Source organism: Rhea americana, unplaced genomic scaffold (assembly GCF_003343005.1).
Source record: "Rhea americana isolate MKP2758 unplaced genomic scaffold, rheAme1 scaffold_57, whole genome shotgun sequence".
NCBI classification, from domain to species: domain Eukaryota; kingdom Metazoa; phylum Chordata; class Aves; order Rheiformes; family Rheidae; genus Rhea; species Rhea americana.
Genome location: NW_028186723.1, coordinates 2346372 through 2363501, shown reverse-complemented (window position 1 = coordinate 2363501; position 17130 = coordinate 2346372). Strand labels below are relative to the sequence as shown.

General features: G+C 37.4%; 1 protein-coding gene across 9 annotated transcripts in view; it reads left to right on the top strand.

The window, feature by feature from the left end:
• Window positions 1–17130, top strand: part of ABLIM1 (actin binding LIM protein 1) — a 158739-nt gene that overhangs the window by 129741 nt on the left and 11868 nt on the right. For 7 of the 9 annotated variants that reach the window (XM_085319081.1, XM_085319080.1, XM_085319073.1 and 4 more), the window contains 3 exons: window positions 650–779; window positions 12906–13010; window positions 15275–15322. In XM_085319081.1, the coding sequence (XP_085175207.1) occupies window positions 650–779; window positions 12906–13010; window positions 15275–15322 (283 nt within the window). The remainder of the gene's footprint in view (window positions 1–649; window positions 780–12905; window positions 13011–15274; window positions 15323–17130) is intronic. The other 2 variants (XM_085319079.1, XM_085319077.1) reach the window with 1 other exon arrangement.

Here is a 17130-nt window from a genome sequence, read left to right as displayed (position 1 = left end):
TCAAATCACTCCTGTCCCATTTGTTCTACTTGCTTTGCTTTATTTTGTTTTTTACAAGAGACTAAGTAAACTGTGTTTCACTCTGCAAGCAGATGTCTTGTTTTCAGATGCAAGGGGAATCTAATTTGGATAGACCCTTTGCTATAGCTAGGTGAGAAACTAGTAAATTAAAAACTGGTAAATTAAGCTACAGAGAACTTTGTGTTGCARCTATTGAATTTTTGCTGGCCTCCAAGTTAGCTAGTTGAAGGCTAGCTCATTCGTCTGTACAGTAAGCTACAGGATAGATGTACTATGAACACAGCATCCCTTAAGGAATCACAAGCATGGGGGGATCTAGGATAACATAGAATTTAATAGAAGTTGCTGTGAAGAACAGGTGCAATTTGGACTTTCCAAGACAGAACCCTGATAATGACTGTAAAAAGTGGATTGGAATCTTTGGTACAGATGATTAAAAGAAAAAACAAGGAAAAAAAAAAGAAAATAAAACAGTAATACTGGAGTAGCTTGAAAGTTTAAGGGATGTTTTTATTTCAGTAGCTTCTCTTGATGTCTTCAGATCCATGAAAGTTAAGCGCTGCTAAAAACTGCATAAGGTGCATTTACATGTATTAGTGAATTCTTTTGAAATGCTTCTATCCTTCAGGGTTATCCGGATGTTCGAGATCGCATGATTCACAGATCTACTAGTCAGGGCTCTATTAATTCTCCAGTGTACAGTCGCCACAGCTACACACCCACCATGTCACGTTCCCCTCAGCATTTCCACAGACCTGGTAAGGACCAACTGCATTAGAAGTATACATAAAAGTATTGTTTCTTTATTATGTCATTGAATGGCATAAAGCAGTTGTTTCTCTTAGTAGTGAAAATTTAGAATTGAAAAATTGTTGCATGTTTTAATGTTCTTTTTTTTTACCTGCTCTATTTTCTTTTTATTAAGGCAATCTTGTGCACTAGATTAATGAGTGTGCCTTATATCATAAATAGTGATCTTCTAGGTTTGTTTTTAATTATTTTTTTAAACATTTGCATATTTCTGAAAGTAAACAACAATTTTTAGTGGTGAATCATAAGCTTCATTCTGGCATTTGGGGAAAGTATCACATCTTGAAGAAAAAAAAAGTTGTAGCTTGACTATACAGAAGTAACTACTGTAGGATTCCTCCCTCCTTAAAAATCCTTTTGATRGGCCATCTTTTCAGAAAATGCTGGATACCTACCTTTTAAAGCTTGGTGCAGCCATGGAATCTCAAGCAGGCAAAACCCCAGATATTCCAAATTGCTCATCATTTTTAAAAACATGGACTTGTGGTTGCCAAGATAGTTTTACTTACTTTTTTTTTTTTTTTTTTTTAACTAGAACCATAGGCAATAGCTAAGTAAGTTTTAAAAAACACAGACTTCAGTTACTTATGTAGTAGTATTAAAGTTGCATGTACAATATTGAAAATGTACAAGGTGTTCAGATTCCTAGTGCATTCAGAATTCCTGGCTGTATATATGAAAGCAATACATGAACTTGGACTGTTTGTCCATATACAAACTGTATTAAAAATGTATCAACACTCTTCGTTGAATACTGTTCAAGACTGATCTTATTCTTTATATTAATGAACTAAATCTTTGTTATCTGTTTTTAAATTAAGTAATACAACCATGCAGTTCCATCTTACTTGGTGATTACAGATGAATGGTTGGGATGCCAAAAACCCATATACAATCAGAGCGGCATTTTTAAAATTAAAGATTTATTGTAGAGCTACCACTGTGAAACTTGAATGCTATAGCGATTTCCCGTGGGGGTGGGCTGAAAGCAGCTAATCTTGTCTGTCAGTGAATGGTTTATATAAAGGACTCACGGGAGGTAGGACAGAAGTGAATTGTGTCTGATACATAGTGCTGACAACATGGTTGTGTTTTGAGATGACACTACAGCTAAAACCAAAGGAGACTGACAAAGTAAGAAAAAGCTGCAAACTTCTTTCTCTTGATTCTGGCAATTCTGTGGGGATTTTTCCATTTATATCAGTTATATCAGGGATATGAACAAAACCAGACCTTGTTCCAAACTTCAGTGATTATTACTTTACTGTCTCTGTTCAGTTAAGGACCTTCCTCAGAAGCAGTCTCAGTTTATATAATTCTTGTAATGGACAGATGGATCCAAGCCACAGAGTTCGGATCCAGATCTGAAATATTCCAAAGTTTGCAACCTGTGGGATATTCTGGGAAGACTTTCGTTCAAGCTTATCGCTTCAGGTGATCTCAGCGTTGGCTTACCTGTTTTTGTTTCTTATATAGAACGCAGAAGTAATTCTGTAGAATTCATTATTTTGATCTTTGCCACCCTGCCTTGGGGTAGTTGTTAATGTTACTCTGTAATTTTCCTATGATGTTATTCATGTTGAATAATAAGACATATATATTTACCATTTTTCTCTTAATACCACTTCTTATCGTCATGCTATTTGGAAGAACAGTTTCTCTCTGAATAAACTTAGTGGCCCCAGATAACTTCTCTTTGGCTTCCACCTAGCCCTTGAGCGAGAAGTGAAACACTATATTGATGCTGTCAGCATAAAGCTCTTTAAACAATTTGAGTGTTACAAGTTTTGAAAAAGTTTGCAGCTTTTTCCTCCCATGGTGCCCTAGTTGGTGTTGGCAGCATTTTTGGAATGTCTTAAAACAATAGAAGGCAACTTGCGTGCCTCTTGGCTGACGTTTTTTGGTCAGGCTCTTTTCAAAACAGCTGCATTCTGAACTAATTGAGCATCAATGTTTGTGATGTTTGCATGATGGTAACAGGCTACTTTTTAATAACAAGGCATAGATGAGAAGCTTATTAAGCCAATGAATGTTATGCTAAAGTAGCAAAAGATTACAAGTTTGAGCCTCTCTTCAAATACTTCCTGTAACTGTCTAACTTTTATGAACCCTTTGGTACATCTTTTAACCTTTTCTTCTTCCTACTTTTCAGAATCCTAATTGTTCAATGCTTTTTTTTTCTTTCTTTGAAGCCTCCTTCCCTGCTTTTCTCTTATTGTTTTTCTTTGTTTTCATTTTGTCCTGCCCCCTGATTCCCTGCTGCTGCAGAGCTGCTCTCTACTGGTGTGCAGCAGTTGTCATACCTGCGCACTAGCAGTATCAGCTCCACTCACCATGACTCCCGCCCCAACTCCCCCTTTCGACACCACTTCATCCCCCATGTCAAAGGTAAGGAGACAGGCCTCTCCAGGGAGTACCATTCAGAGTGGAGATCTATTACCACTCTGTCAAAGCTAATAAGGTGCATCTCTGTAAGGTCGTCATTGGCTGTGTAGCTGAGCATGCCTCGAAATGTGCCATTACACTTACAGCTATATTAGAGTAGACATAATGTCCTTTCTCAGAGGAAATATGTCATTTCTAAGGGCCCTAGTTGAAGAGTCATTAAGCGATTACGTATTAGAAATACACAGGAAAGCATTTTCATTTACTGTTTAGAACCCATATGTGCTTAATTTAGCTTCTTTCTAGAACAGCAYATGACAATCCATACAACAAGTGGCATATCAGATTTAATTAAAATTTCCACATTCTTAAAGCATGAAGTGACTTCAAATATTGCCTGAAATCAAGGTGATAAAAACACACACAAAAAATTCATGTTGTACAAAGATCAATGGCAACAAGAATATTCATCATTATTAGTTGTATTGGCAATAATTAGCGCCCCACAAAAGATAATCAGTAGRCCTCTCCTCAACTAGTGAGAATCAGCAAACTGCTGAAGGCAGTGGAGTTGCACAGATTTATACTAGCTGAGGATCTCATCCTTTCTGTTTTTTTTTTTAATCTTTTATTTTTCATGGTTTGGTTTTTGGTGAGAGGTTTATTGTTCTCATGCTGTGTCTCTTCAAAGAGCTCATTCAGCTCATTAAGCTTTTAATTCTCTTTCATGCTTTCTATGAAGGTGGTTTTGCCTTTGCTTCTATTGGAGCACTCTCTGGCTTTGTCTTCTCTTCTGTTGGGGGAGAAGGTCATAGCCTATGTTACCTGTAAGAGCTCAAAAAAAMCAATTGAGTAAGCTGAGCATAATTTCTATTCTGGCATCATTGATTAATGCAGATGATGACATCATTAAAAAGAGATGTAAAGAGCTTGTTGTCATGGACTTTCAAGAAATGCTAATAGATTTCAACATTTTATCTCTTCAAACACTGAAATCACCATTACTGATTTTAGTCTTGTATTTTACCTGATTATTTTCATTAATATGCAYTTTTAACTTTCCTATTATGTTGCTATAAAAAAAAAATCTTCCTTCAAACTTAAAAGATTGGGACCCTTAAAAATAGATACAATGCTCATTTCAGCATGCAATTAATCCATAAACTTTGCAATTTCAATATTTCTTTGCTGTAAATTTAAATTAATGCTCACATTCTTTCAAGTGGCATTTTCATCCTTTTTCTGTTGAGAAAATAGCTTCTTCAACAGATGTATCAGAAGAACTTGAAATCCATGCGTATTGTTTTCAGATTTCAGAAGAGCACCTATTGTGAAGATTATGTTTGTGGCTCAGTTATCAGTACAAATGGCCAAATAGGATTACAGCCACTATAGTGAAAGGGACAGGTATGTTTCTTTTCGGGTAGATGCATACAAAACATTATAAGAATCAACCACTTCATGAAAATTTTACATAAAGGTCATATGCCTGGACAGGATTCTTTGATCTAGTTTCAGCTGTTTTTGTCTTAACAAACCTCTCCAAAGCTCAGTTTCACGTCCCTGTGACCGTGTTCACCATCTGAGGATGTGGTACACTGGAGTGGGGGCAAGTGGCAGGTATTCACATCTTGTAATTTACACGTCTGAATTGGGAGAGTGGTCTCCTAATATTAGAATGAGAAGAAGCAGCACCTCCTCTAGGTGACCTGGAGCACCTAAGTTAATGTGGTGGGAATATACCCATARTTTTCATTCCATTCTGTTTTTTCTGTCTGAGGAGAAAAGAGATTACTCAACAAAAATACACTGCTGACTGTGTTTCAGTCTGGCTTCGTTCAACATCGCTGCAAGTTGAGTTCCCCTAAAGCATTGAGCCAAATGCAGACATTTATATAAAAAAAGTACATAGATAAAGTGAYGTTTTGAGTATTTTTATTAATGATYTGGAAGAAAACATGCAATAATATTGCAGAGTTTCCTGATGACATAAAGACTGTGAGAATAGCAGTCAACAAAGAACATTGTTTTTCTCACTGAACAATGTGCAGGAAAATAACAGCCATTTTCATTGTAACCAGATGTAAGGTATATTTCTAAAGGATGTTGTTCATCTATACAAGCTGATGGAAAACAGTAGCTCTAAAAATGACTTAAAGGTTCTGGTGGATGGTAATCAGGAGAGCAGAAAGAGATGCTCCAGCTGAAAGAACTGTTGTAGTTTTTGGATGGATAAATAATAGAACAGCAGGTGCAAGTAGAGGTGTTAGATACTTGAATCATCCCTACAGTGGAATGCTARTTACACAGTCCCAGCAGGATGGGTGATATAAGAAAAATTGCTAAAGCTTCATAGAAGAACCATCAAATAATTCCAGTCCTCCTAGTGAAAAGATTATGACTGTTAATCTGATAACACTATCAAATGAAAAGATTCAGTGGTGATTTGTTCAGCATCTATGTACCTGTGTAAAAGAAATACATGGTAGCAGAAGGCTTTCCACTGTAACAGACAGATGTAATAAGGTCCTATAATTGGACATTGGAATTAGGCAAAATCATCCTCATTTCTCTGACTTGTTTAAGGTAGAGATAGGTAGCTTTTGAAACTGCTTTGAAAAGGTTTCTTCACATCCCTTAAAAATGTTTAATCAATCAAATCTTTTCTTAAAAATATGCATGTTTAACCTACTCTCAGTAGATACTAGTCCTTTTGCCTGAACTTGAGGATTATAGTGGTTCCTACTGTCTTAAAACCTATAATACCACACAAAAGGCAAAATGTTGGGTGGAAGGGTTTGTAGTTGAACTAGTGCATTTCAGACAGTTGTATAAATTGTTTCACTGGTACAAAGGCAGTATAGCTAGAATAAATTATCCAACATGCAATGATGTATGATACAAATGTAAAGCGATCTCTGCATGCAGGTTATTGTCTTAGGATAAAATGGCCTGAAGTCCTATGTAATTTGGCCAGTATGTAAATGATCGGCTAAGTGCTCACAAAACCCAAACCTGAGACAAAAATTCATAATGTTCCTGAAGCTCTGGCTTTTCCTATAAAAAGATTATGATGGAAGATAGTTCTTAATCAAATGTAGTCAGAAAGCACACGTAGTATGTGTACACRTTTATGCACCACCAGTGCATATGCAATTAAAGGAAGACAAGATTATAGGGAGAGGTAATATTTTTGTTAAATAAACTGTATTATTCTTACAACATGTAAGTATAAATGTTTTCATAGGAAGAGATAATATAGCTTGCCCAGCGTATGATTTCACAGTTTTGTTTGGTGCTTTTTGACATTCAAGTAGTGTTGGGTGAAGTTCAGTTGCACTGTACCTTTCACTATTCCATGTTTATAACTAGATATTCTGTTATCCAGTGATGGGGTTGATCTGAGTGTCCCACATGGCTCTTTATTTGTCTTCCTTGTATGCTACATGTATTCAAGTACTTCCTTTTTACATCTGTGCAGCAGAGAAGAAAGATTGATTTGGTTGCATCTAATGACTTCTTGATCTCCTTATCCATAAGGGGATGCCTTGGGTATTCTGGTTATCCTTTTCCAAAGTTTAAAGAACTGTCTTTACTCTTGGAAGTGGCATTTTTATGCCTACCAGAGAATTAGACCCTTGTGGATACCTCTAAAAAGAGGACTATAGCCCTGTCTGGGGTTAATTTGATGCGACACACTTGTGCTGATTCAAAGAAGAGGCATCATGTGATCTCCTTTGTACTTGGTCATCTTCTTTCAAAGCCACTTGAGCCTTTAGCAGGGAGGTGAATTGTGTGTAACCTTGTAAGGTAAATATTTCTGAAAACTTTATCTTTTATTTCTTTAGGAATCACAGAGTGCGGATCATGCCATAGCTGCTTTGGTAGAGACACATGATTTCCAAAAATTGTAATGATAAAGAAAGTAGTATATGACGTGTTGCACCAGTGTATATTATTTTATTTCATCAAGCCAGGAAAATTGGCGTGGGCTCTCCATTGAATTTGGGCATGTCTTGATAGTGCTCTGTCTCTGCTATGAAAGAGTGAAAACAAGTCTATAAATGAAAGAAACCCTGACTCTAATGAACTCAGAGACAAAACTCTCATTTGGAGCCAGGATTTCATGTCATGTGCCTAAAATTTTTCAGAGGCACTCCAAAATAYTGCAAAGCTTCTGTAAGATGTCTGAGTAAAAACTGCTCTGAGTTGAGAGGCCCTTCCCATAGTCCTTCGTAAGTCGCGCAGACCTTCCCATAATGAATCTGCCCACTTTCATAATGAATTTGGGCTTGGTTTTCACGAATTCCTGCTTTGGTTATATAATCTTCCCTCAGGCAGTCTCTGAAATCCASTACTCTCTGTGTGTGATAGCTATTTCCAAGGTTTTGCAGAAGCAGCTGAGAGTTCTGCTCTGGAACATAGCCAYGCTTTAGCTGTTTTAGGACTTTCTGTTCTGTGTGGAAAATATGGGCTATACATCTAGGCAAGCTGATGAATGGTGGTCTGACAAAATCTAAAAGGGACTTAGGCTTTCAAGTGCTGTAGAGCTCACTTTCCTGGGTTGGTTCAGAAGTACAGCAACTAAATCACAAGTTGACAGAAGGCTCAGTTTTGGTTGTGTACTAGGTTTTTTGGCCTGATTCCTTAAATTCAGCTTGTGAATCACAGGTTGGCCTAGTGGTGAACTCTTGAAAGCAGCAGGAACCTGCATTATGTTGTGCTGTATGTTAGTGAAGCAATTATATCCCTGACCACTGCAGGTCATGATGTGCTGCATCGTTTTCAGTTGAATGCAATTTTTCTTTGAACTTGAAAGTATTTATTCCCTTCAGCAAGAAATCTAACAAGATGTTTTATATCCTGGAGTCAAAAGAAAAACAGTGCCATTTTCCTGAAAGACTGACCAGAGTGTGATCAATCATTTTTATTCACTTCAAAATCCTTTCTTTTGTGCATCTCCTGTGATATCCTGCAAAAATTAAAATAACCTGTAGTAGCATTCTTTCATTCTCCACTAAGTTACTAAGTTCTGTTTTACCTCTTCCTTCTCCTTTTTACCTTTCCTTTTTATGTTTTCCTTCTTTTACTTTTTTTGCAGCTTCATTCTACATCACTGTGTTATCTGTGCATGACTGAGGAGGAGCAAGAGAAGGCAGTGCATTCATTTTCACTGTCTTCACTGCATAGTTTCTTGAGAGTTTTCTTGTGTCTTAAGTGCTGGAAGAGTGAATGTATGACTACCAAGATGGTTGTTAGATGCTATGCCATTTTTGGCTGCTCTTCAAAACAGCTTATAAAAAACATTGGCCACAATGTGCTTCTCTTTGCCAGAAAAATTCCAGGTTTTTGTGTCCTTTCCCCTCCTTCATCATAATATATATGTGTATATTTATATATATGGTTTAGCTCTATAGTGATGTATGTTGTAGTATTTACTGGAGCTGTTCTTTGTAAGAGACTTCAGTAGAAGTGGAAGAAAATGGGAAGTTTGTTGCAAATTTCATTCACTTAAATTTCTGTGTCATGCAGCTAACAGCTGCTCCCTGAGGGAACAGAGCCAGCAGCCAAATGTAATGGCATGGCTGTCAGGGCAGGAGTCTTGCCAGCTAGGGCCCATCCCATAGTCTTGAGGAAGCTGACCAAGGCAGGTCCAGGGATAGTAGCCAGGTTCACTCAAGAGTCCACATCCCCAGACAAATCTCTGGTAACAAGGCAGGTCTGAGGTTAAGCTGGAAAGGTATCAGCAAATTAGGGTTAGGATCAGGTCCAGTGATGTTAACCAGGGCAGACACAGGCCAGTGATCACCATGCAGGTCCATATTGATGAAGCAGGTCTGAGGTCAAGCCAGGAAGTCAATCCACAGATCAGGGTCCAGGTCAGTGAGGTCTGAGGCATGGCTGTGACAAAATTGGAGCTTGGGCAAAGCCCAGCAATATGGCCTTAGCTTAAAAGCAACTCCAAAGGGAAAGGGGAACGGGAGCAAGGCAGCCTTGTTGAGGCCTCCCAGCAGAATTGTCAGGCAGAGCTCCTTCCAAGGTCACCAGAGGGCAGATCGTTGCTCTCAGCTGCACAGTCTCTTACTTAGACCTGAGTTCAAGCAGCAAAACCCCCAGGAGGGGGGATGCTCTCCAGGTCATTATGTTGGGTTTGATTCCAGATTGGTTCTGTACCAGGGTCCTTCATCCTGAGGAAAGACAGGATCAGATCTAAACCTGGACAGTCTAGACATTTTCATAGACAGTAGATTGCTGGAGCAAACCAGTCATATCTAATTTATGTACTTTGCTTGTGTCAAACCTAGAAAGCTAGATGTTGTCATCTGTGAGATCCAGTGTATAGGATAGGAAATATTGCTAGAATTTCAGGAGCAGCTGTCATTGTACACACTTTTTCCATTCCTATAATAATCACAGCAGTAGTTGGCCTAACTGTTTAGGACTCTTCAACTTCTGGCCTATCAATTCCTCCAGTCTTCAGTTGTACCAGCCCCATATCATCTGAGATATATCTAAGTTCAATCTGCCTGTGCGAGACACCTTGAACTATCTTTTTTGACTGTATTACTGTGCTAAGGTGAAGGACTCACAGCTGCTAGCCTTTTCTGGATCTTTACGCACTGCCTACAGTTCAACAAATGCCTGTTAGATCTGCATTGCTTATTAGAGATTATTTTCAGCTCAAGGTGTTGCCATTTTCCAACAAAATCCAAAAAATTCCCAAGAAAACTCCAGAATGATACTCCTAAACTTTTATGCTCATTAGAACTATTTTAACTGGAACCTTAAAGCTGTTCAAAATAAAGCTGTACAACTGCTCTTAGCAAAATTGAGACTTAGTGTTTTTTTCCAGCTGAAATATAGCAGTTCTACATAGATTTTACAGATTTGTTTCAGTAAAATAAACACAAAAAGAAAAAAAAAGATTCAGAAAAATATTTGGTAGTTTAAGACCAAAACATTTTGGTTTTCTACGTAACTCAGTGATTTTTGAGGACTACAGCAAACTGAAACAATTATATTCATGATTTTATGCAGAAGCACGTTCCTGAACATAAACTTTAACACAAAATTCTTCTTTCATAAGCAGTGGTTGTTTTTACAGCTGCTTCTGGAGTACTCTAAGCCTCGTTATGAGGGTGATCGTCATGGATGATATAATGAGAGTCTAAACAGATGTACCATTCTCTCCTGCAGTGGTTACAGTTAATGAGCCTACCATCTCAGAAAGTGTGAGGAAGTGTCAAGCCTAGAAAGTTTTTTCTGTACTAGAGTCATTAGAAAGACTGACACTGTACAGGAACCCAAGGAAATATGATGCAACAAAAACATCCGTAAAGCGRCATGTGCAGGATCATACCAGTCTTATTGTGGCTGTATGAACTATATAATGTTAGAAGTTCTCTCTAAACAAATTATCAGAGTACCAGATGTAAGATTAGCCGTCATACTTTTATGGACTTGGTTGTGTCTAGCTGAAATAAAGAGGAGATATAAGAAGTCTCTCTTCCCTGTATTTGCAGTGCTGGTGATAGAAGCCTTGTAAAATTAACATGTCCACATTCTAAGAAAAGGAAAAAAACAAGCAAGCATTTTGACTATCATCTCCCAGCAGGTGAAACATACTTGTGGCTTCTCTCCTGTGACAGTCTACAGTTCAATAAATCTGTCTTGATTCTTCTCTTTCATTGAATTTATTCATTGCTAACAGAATCTGGAAGGCAGAATGACCTGTGTGCATAAAGGTTATAAATTTTGGAATGAGCTGTATCTTCAAACCTTCTCAATATTGGAGTTTTTCWGTATTAAATAATGTTTTTTCTGAAAAATAACTCATAATCTCTTCTTAGAAATAAAAGACGAGTAAAATAAGTTTAACCAAGTTTGAAATGCCTTGACAGTAAAATATCTAAGGATGGACTAGTAGAAGACAAAGTTGTAATTTCCAATTAAAGGACAATAGATTGAGATACGACAACGTTACTTGAAATAATTATTCATTCTGCTATTCAAAGCTAGTAAGTCTAGTGTTGATTGTTATCTGACCAGAAACTCAACATCATGGGACCCAAAATGTTCTGCGGGTGACAGAACAGCATATTGGGAGATATAATGTACAATAAGTCATTCAGGGCCAAAGTATCAAATTGGTAAATACCGAATTGTGCACATGCATTCATCTGGACAAATTGTACAGTCAGGTCCCCCAAACTGTGTGTGTGTGTAGTTTTTAAAGCATATGCGTGTTGATAATGTAACTCATACGCTGACAGAGGATACGTGGCACAGCAAGATACGTAAAGAACATTCTGTTGCCCTTCTAGTGCAGTTTAGATTAACAGGTGACCCCTCTAGTAAAAGAGGAGTGTAAAAAAAAAAATTTCTCCTCTTCCACCAAACAATATGTAAATAAGAAGTGTGCTGAGTCAGAGGTTTCAGATGCTCTAATGCGACAAGGAAATTGCAGCTGAAAGGAGACCTGCAATTTCTTTTCTGTTGTGTTTTATAGCTCTTTTACACTTGTCTCCTACTTTTTTCTTGGTTTGTTGATAAGTTCTGCTGGATTTTTTATTCCTTTTTGCAGGAAGAAATTGAAGGGGTTGATGCTGCCCAACCCTTCATATTTGTGGTCACTCACACCCATGCAAAATGAGAACTCAGGCAGACTATTTCTGCTTGTGACAGTTTGCACTAGTTTGAAGAAATGCATGAAGTAAAAGGCAACATCATTCTTTTATGGTATATACACAGTCTTTAGAAATCTGGCTCTTAAGTCTTGATCCTTAGGGATCAATTTGCATAGTTGTGTAGCAGCCTTCTGGTCCTGACAGCCAGAGGATCTTTCAGGACTGTTGGATTAATATGGTGGGTTGTTAGCAGGCAAATAAATGGTTCTGATAAGAATAATCTTATAAATAAAGCTTAATTTTTTAGACATTAGGTTTAGGTTTACTGAATCAGCAGTCACGAAGTATTGTTATTAGAACAAAATTTGGCATTGACAGAGATTAGGGTGACACCAGTGATTGTGGTGCCACAATCAGGTGGGCTGCTTTCCTTTACAAATTATTTTGCCTTAAGGTATCAAAAATTTACTATCAAAGGGCTAAACCAGTGAAAGAGTATGTAAGGAACAGTTATGCCTTGTGATATGGGCCAGGTGCCCAACAGCTATTTTCTATCTCTAGCTTCTGTGATCTTTTGATTTAGGGTATTGTAGTAGCTGCCAACACCTGCTTTTACCTGCTTGGAAGGTGGTTTTATTTTGACTTTGCATGTAAACTACTATGCTCCATGCCTGTGACTTTTAACCCCAAATGTCAGCCTACATACTAAATCATTGTCAAATGACCTTCCGTTATTCTTTTCCACCTTGCTCATCTAACCATCAGCTACCAGCACAGAGCTCCTACCTGCATGCCATCAGAATGAGTGGGAGCTGCTAAAACTCAACTCCGGTCTAAACATGAAGCTTTGTCTCTGCAGGAATATCAGAAAGCAATGTCAGCAGGGCTGCCAGATGTTGTTATTGTTTGCATTTATATTTTTGGTTCAAACTGCTTTCCTCCCTGGAAGTTTCGATTCCACTGATTTTTGGTTGGGTTTGATTGGGCTTTTTTATTTTCTTTATTTGTTTATTTTATTGCTCTCCCTCTTCTCATTTTGTTTTCTCCATTCTTTCATTGGAGGCAATGAGCCGTCCAGCGGTCGGAACTCCCCTGTCCCCTATCGGCCAGACAGCCGCCCTCTCACTCCAACTTACGCTCAGGCCCCTAAACATTTCCATGTTCCAGGTAGGAGCTGGCACAGTGTGTGTCTCGGTGTCCTGTCACAGTGTAGAATGTAGCCTTTGTAACTTTTGTCTTGTCTCCATTGTTTCACACTGTTTACCGTGGGATGCACACACAATGTTGGGGACTGCCTGCTCCTGAGCTTGCTGAGAGGAGTATTGTGTTAAGAAATTCTTGGGATGCATCATGGTTTATGCCTTGTTTTGTCAATCAGGTATTTAACTGTTAGAATGCCTTGTTTTTCAGGGTCTGTTAACAGGCCATGAGTGGACATGAGTTACATAGGGCCCGATTCTTCTCCCAGCTGCACTAGCTCAGCACCAGTGTAACTCTGCTAACTTTGGAGGAATTGGTTTTGATTTACAGTGGCATGCAGGAAAGAGCTGACCAGTGAACAATTACATATGCAGTTCATTGTCTGTCCTGTCATGACTTGCTTCAGTCTTGAAGCAAACAGTTCTAGCTTAATGTAGTTTTCTTTTTAACTGAGTGAAGACTTTTCTGTACTTGTTTCATAAATTGGTGCCCCATAGAGACCTACAGATCTGCAAGGATATGTGTGAATCAAAACGTCCTGTCTACAAAGGGCAGTCTCTTGAAGTCAGCTGCACAATTCTTCCAGCCTGTGAGAAGATCCTCTGTTTTTTATTTTGATGGGAAGAGGGTATGTGTCCCTTGGGTTGTGGACATACATCTTCTGACTGCAGCAGTGCTAGCTGAAAGCTTTACTCTATCCAGTTATTCCTCAAGTCATCTTCAGTCAGTACTCTTCACACTGCCAAGATTATTCTTCCTTCTCCTTCCCTCAAATCTGGCAGATAAACTGTTTGTGTGAACTCTCCCGTTAAGTCAGTACGAGCTGGCTTGGCTAAAGCAGGCTATTTGAGCTGCTTATGCTAACGTGGCTCATGTTGACTTGTGTAAATGAAGGTGCACTTGCATGAATAGCTCTGTTGAGTAGTAATCTCTGTCTTGGTGGGAGTGATTGGTTGGTGGGAGAGAGATCCTGTTCAGCTGGCACAGTGCAACTGCAGAAGGAGCTATGTTCTAGCTTTCTGATGCAGGCCTGCACAAAAGTACTGCATGACTACCCTTGTAGTGTTTATACCTATTTGCTATTCAAGTAGGCACAACAGAGATGAGAAAGAAATACTGTGGTATCTTTGTATGCAATGAATTTGCCTATTTAGTCAAGGATGTAGGTTTCTGTAGAGTAAGATTTGCCTCTATTTCCATAGATTTCTAGGTTTACATTGCCTTAAAGCCAAAGGCAAAGTTGTCTCTTGTACTTTAATTGGCTCTGTGATATATAGTACGTCTTTCTAAAATTTTTTTTGATCTTTTTGCCACTGTAATTGAAAAATTTTAAGGGAATAGGAAATAGCAAAATTCTTCTCTGACATGAATTTTCTACTTTCTGGTAACTCACAAATTGTAATAGGAGTCTGAGTTTGATTTTGCACTGCAGCATTAGTTTGGATTAACTTATGTATTTTTAGCTGTACAGAATACATGAAGTGTTGTGAGTTTTCTGAACAAACAACTTCCTCTGTTAGACATCATTGTTTTGGAAAATATTAGATCTTTTAGACAAGCAGTAGATTTACTGCATTAGAGTTCTGGGAAGTGCTTTTATTCTAATTTACATTGATAGCGGGCAACATAGTGGTCTCTACATAAAAAAAAAAAAATACAAAAGATCTCTCCTTGTGGTTTGAGAATTAGCATTGTATCAGTTAACATCATGTAAAGCATCCCTTTGATTCAGTGAAGTCTACCTGTTGCTGACTGATTGAAATAGCGTATCAGGCAGCTATTTTGTTCTCTGGGTTTAAAGTGAACTGTAGGCTCGTTGCATTCTCCTCAACTCAGTCCAGCTAGTCAGCTGGAAATTACTTGGGGTAGTTTTCCCCAAATTGCTTGCATCTTCAACATTGAAATTCCTTGTTTGTTTGCATTTCCACTCTAACTTTTATACCAGTAACAGTCTTCTGAATATTTAAAATGGGTTGTTCATGACTTAGATGCATCCATGTGTTACAGAATAAGCTCCAAAGGACTTCATGTTACATCTTTGACTTTTCACTTGTTCTTTTATTTTCTTTTTGTCAAATAAACTGGTTCTGTGTAAAACTAGGATTAGTTTTCTGCTTTTTCTTGTGCTACATCCTTGATTTGGTCTGTTTATTGTTTCAGTGTTGGAGTTATCTTTTCCTATAGCCAAAGTAGTTTCCCTATTCACTTTTTTTTACTACTTAATTTCACAGATCAAGGCATCAACATTTACAGAAAACCACCAATCTACAAACAACACGGTAAATGATCTATTTTTATTTCAAAATCAGTGTCAACTAAACTAAGATACACAGACTAGTGCAAAACAAATAAAATTTAATGTATGAGCATTAAAAATGAGAAATCCAAATTTTAAACCACTTTTATTGCATGTCCTGCTGATTGACTATGTTTTAAAGCATGTTGTTTGATTTGTATCATATGGTTTAAATATTGGCCATGTTGATGTTAATAGCAAAGTTGCCACTAACTGGGATTTTACTGTCTCTTTAGCATTGTAATGCCTTTCTGCATTTCACTTCTTTAAGTTTATATTTTCAGAGTACAGGTATTCGTCGTGGTAAAATGGATTAGCAACAGTCCATTCTCTGACAGGAACTTCACAGAAAATATTTGTTTTAGACAAAAAAAGTACAATTCGTTATCTCATCAGCAAAGGTGGACATTTTATCATCAGACTGGAATTCCAAATGTACCTGTGCTTTAACTAAGAATCTTCAGTTTATTGAAGATAATAGGTTACTTACCACTGACAGGGCTAATTTGACTGTCAAACCCTGTAAAAAGGCTCAGGTAGTATACTCTATTTTTTTTTCCAGTGTTTAGATTAGAATTGGACATTAGCGTTTATAGTCTGGAAAGCTTACATTAGTCGTGGTTTTAGCAAGCCTGAAATAACAAAGGTAGAGGCCAACTGCCTTTAATACTGCTGAGCAAGTATTATAAATATAAGTAAATGTGTCCACTTTTACCCTTCTGTTGTGAAAAGAAAACTAAATAGGAGATTTTTATGTAATTTTCTAAAAGACAGATATGTCTACTTCTTAAACGCTTTGAGTTTGCCTCCCTTTGCAGACTCTTTATCAAGTGAAATTTATTTAGGATCAAGTAGTGAATGAGTAGTACTATACATTTTAGATAAACAATTGGCTGAGAGCCATTTGATTAAAATGATTAAGAAATACAGGGAAATCCTCTCTCTAGACAAGAGCGAGCATCCAAAGAACAACAAAATTGTGGTTTTACATCAGTTTTCTTTTCCTTTTTCCTTTTTAAGTTTTGAAACCATATGCTCATTTTAGAAAGTCTTAACATTATTTTTGTTTATTTTTATGGTTTTAATGTGTCTCCTCACATCCCATTAACATGTGAATGTTTAACCACTGACATCACCAATTCTAATATGTAAGTACTGTTTGAAGTCATGCTTTTGTAAACTGACCATTCTTACATGCTTGTAATTATACTTAAGAGTTTCTCTATCATAAAATTCACAGACTTCCCAATGACATCTAATACTGTTGTTTTTAGACTACCTTGAATGGATTGGATGAGCAATGCCCATAGATTAATGGCAGTAAGGATATCTCAATCCCTTGTGTTGCTTAGAAATCTCAACTTTGACTAGTGAACATTTTACATGTTAAAAATGAATCTTTTATTGAGAACCATGTCCTCGTATAAGTTAAGGTGATTTGGTCAAATAGTTTGCAGAAAAGACATAGTTAGGGCTATTTTTATTACAAACTGAACTTGGTTGGATTTTTTTTATGTCAAGAAGTGAAAGCCACAATGCACATCCCCATATGATTTTAAGAGATGATAGCTCAGACTAGAATCTTAAATGTGTGTCACACTACTGAGCTGGGTTATTGGTGAGGTTCGTTTCACTGGAAATCCCTTTCCCTGCTGAGGTCATCTGAATGGAGTTTAGTATTTATTAATAAATTCACATTTACTTTTATTACTGCATGTTAATTACAAGATACATAAGCAGAAAAAATCCAGTGGCTAAATAAATGTATCTGTTTGCTTCAGGTTTTTCTTT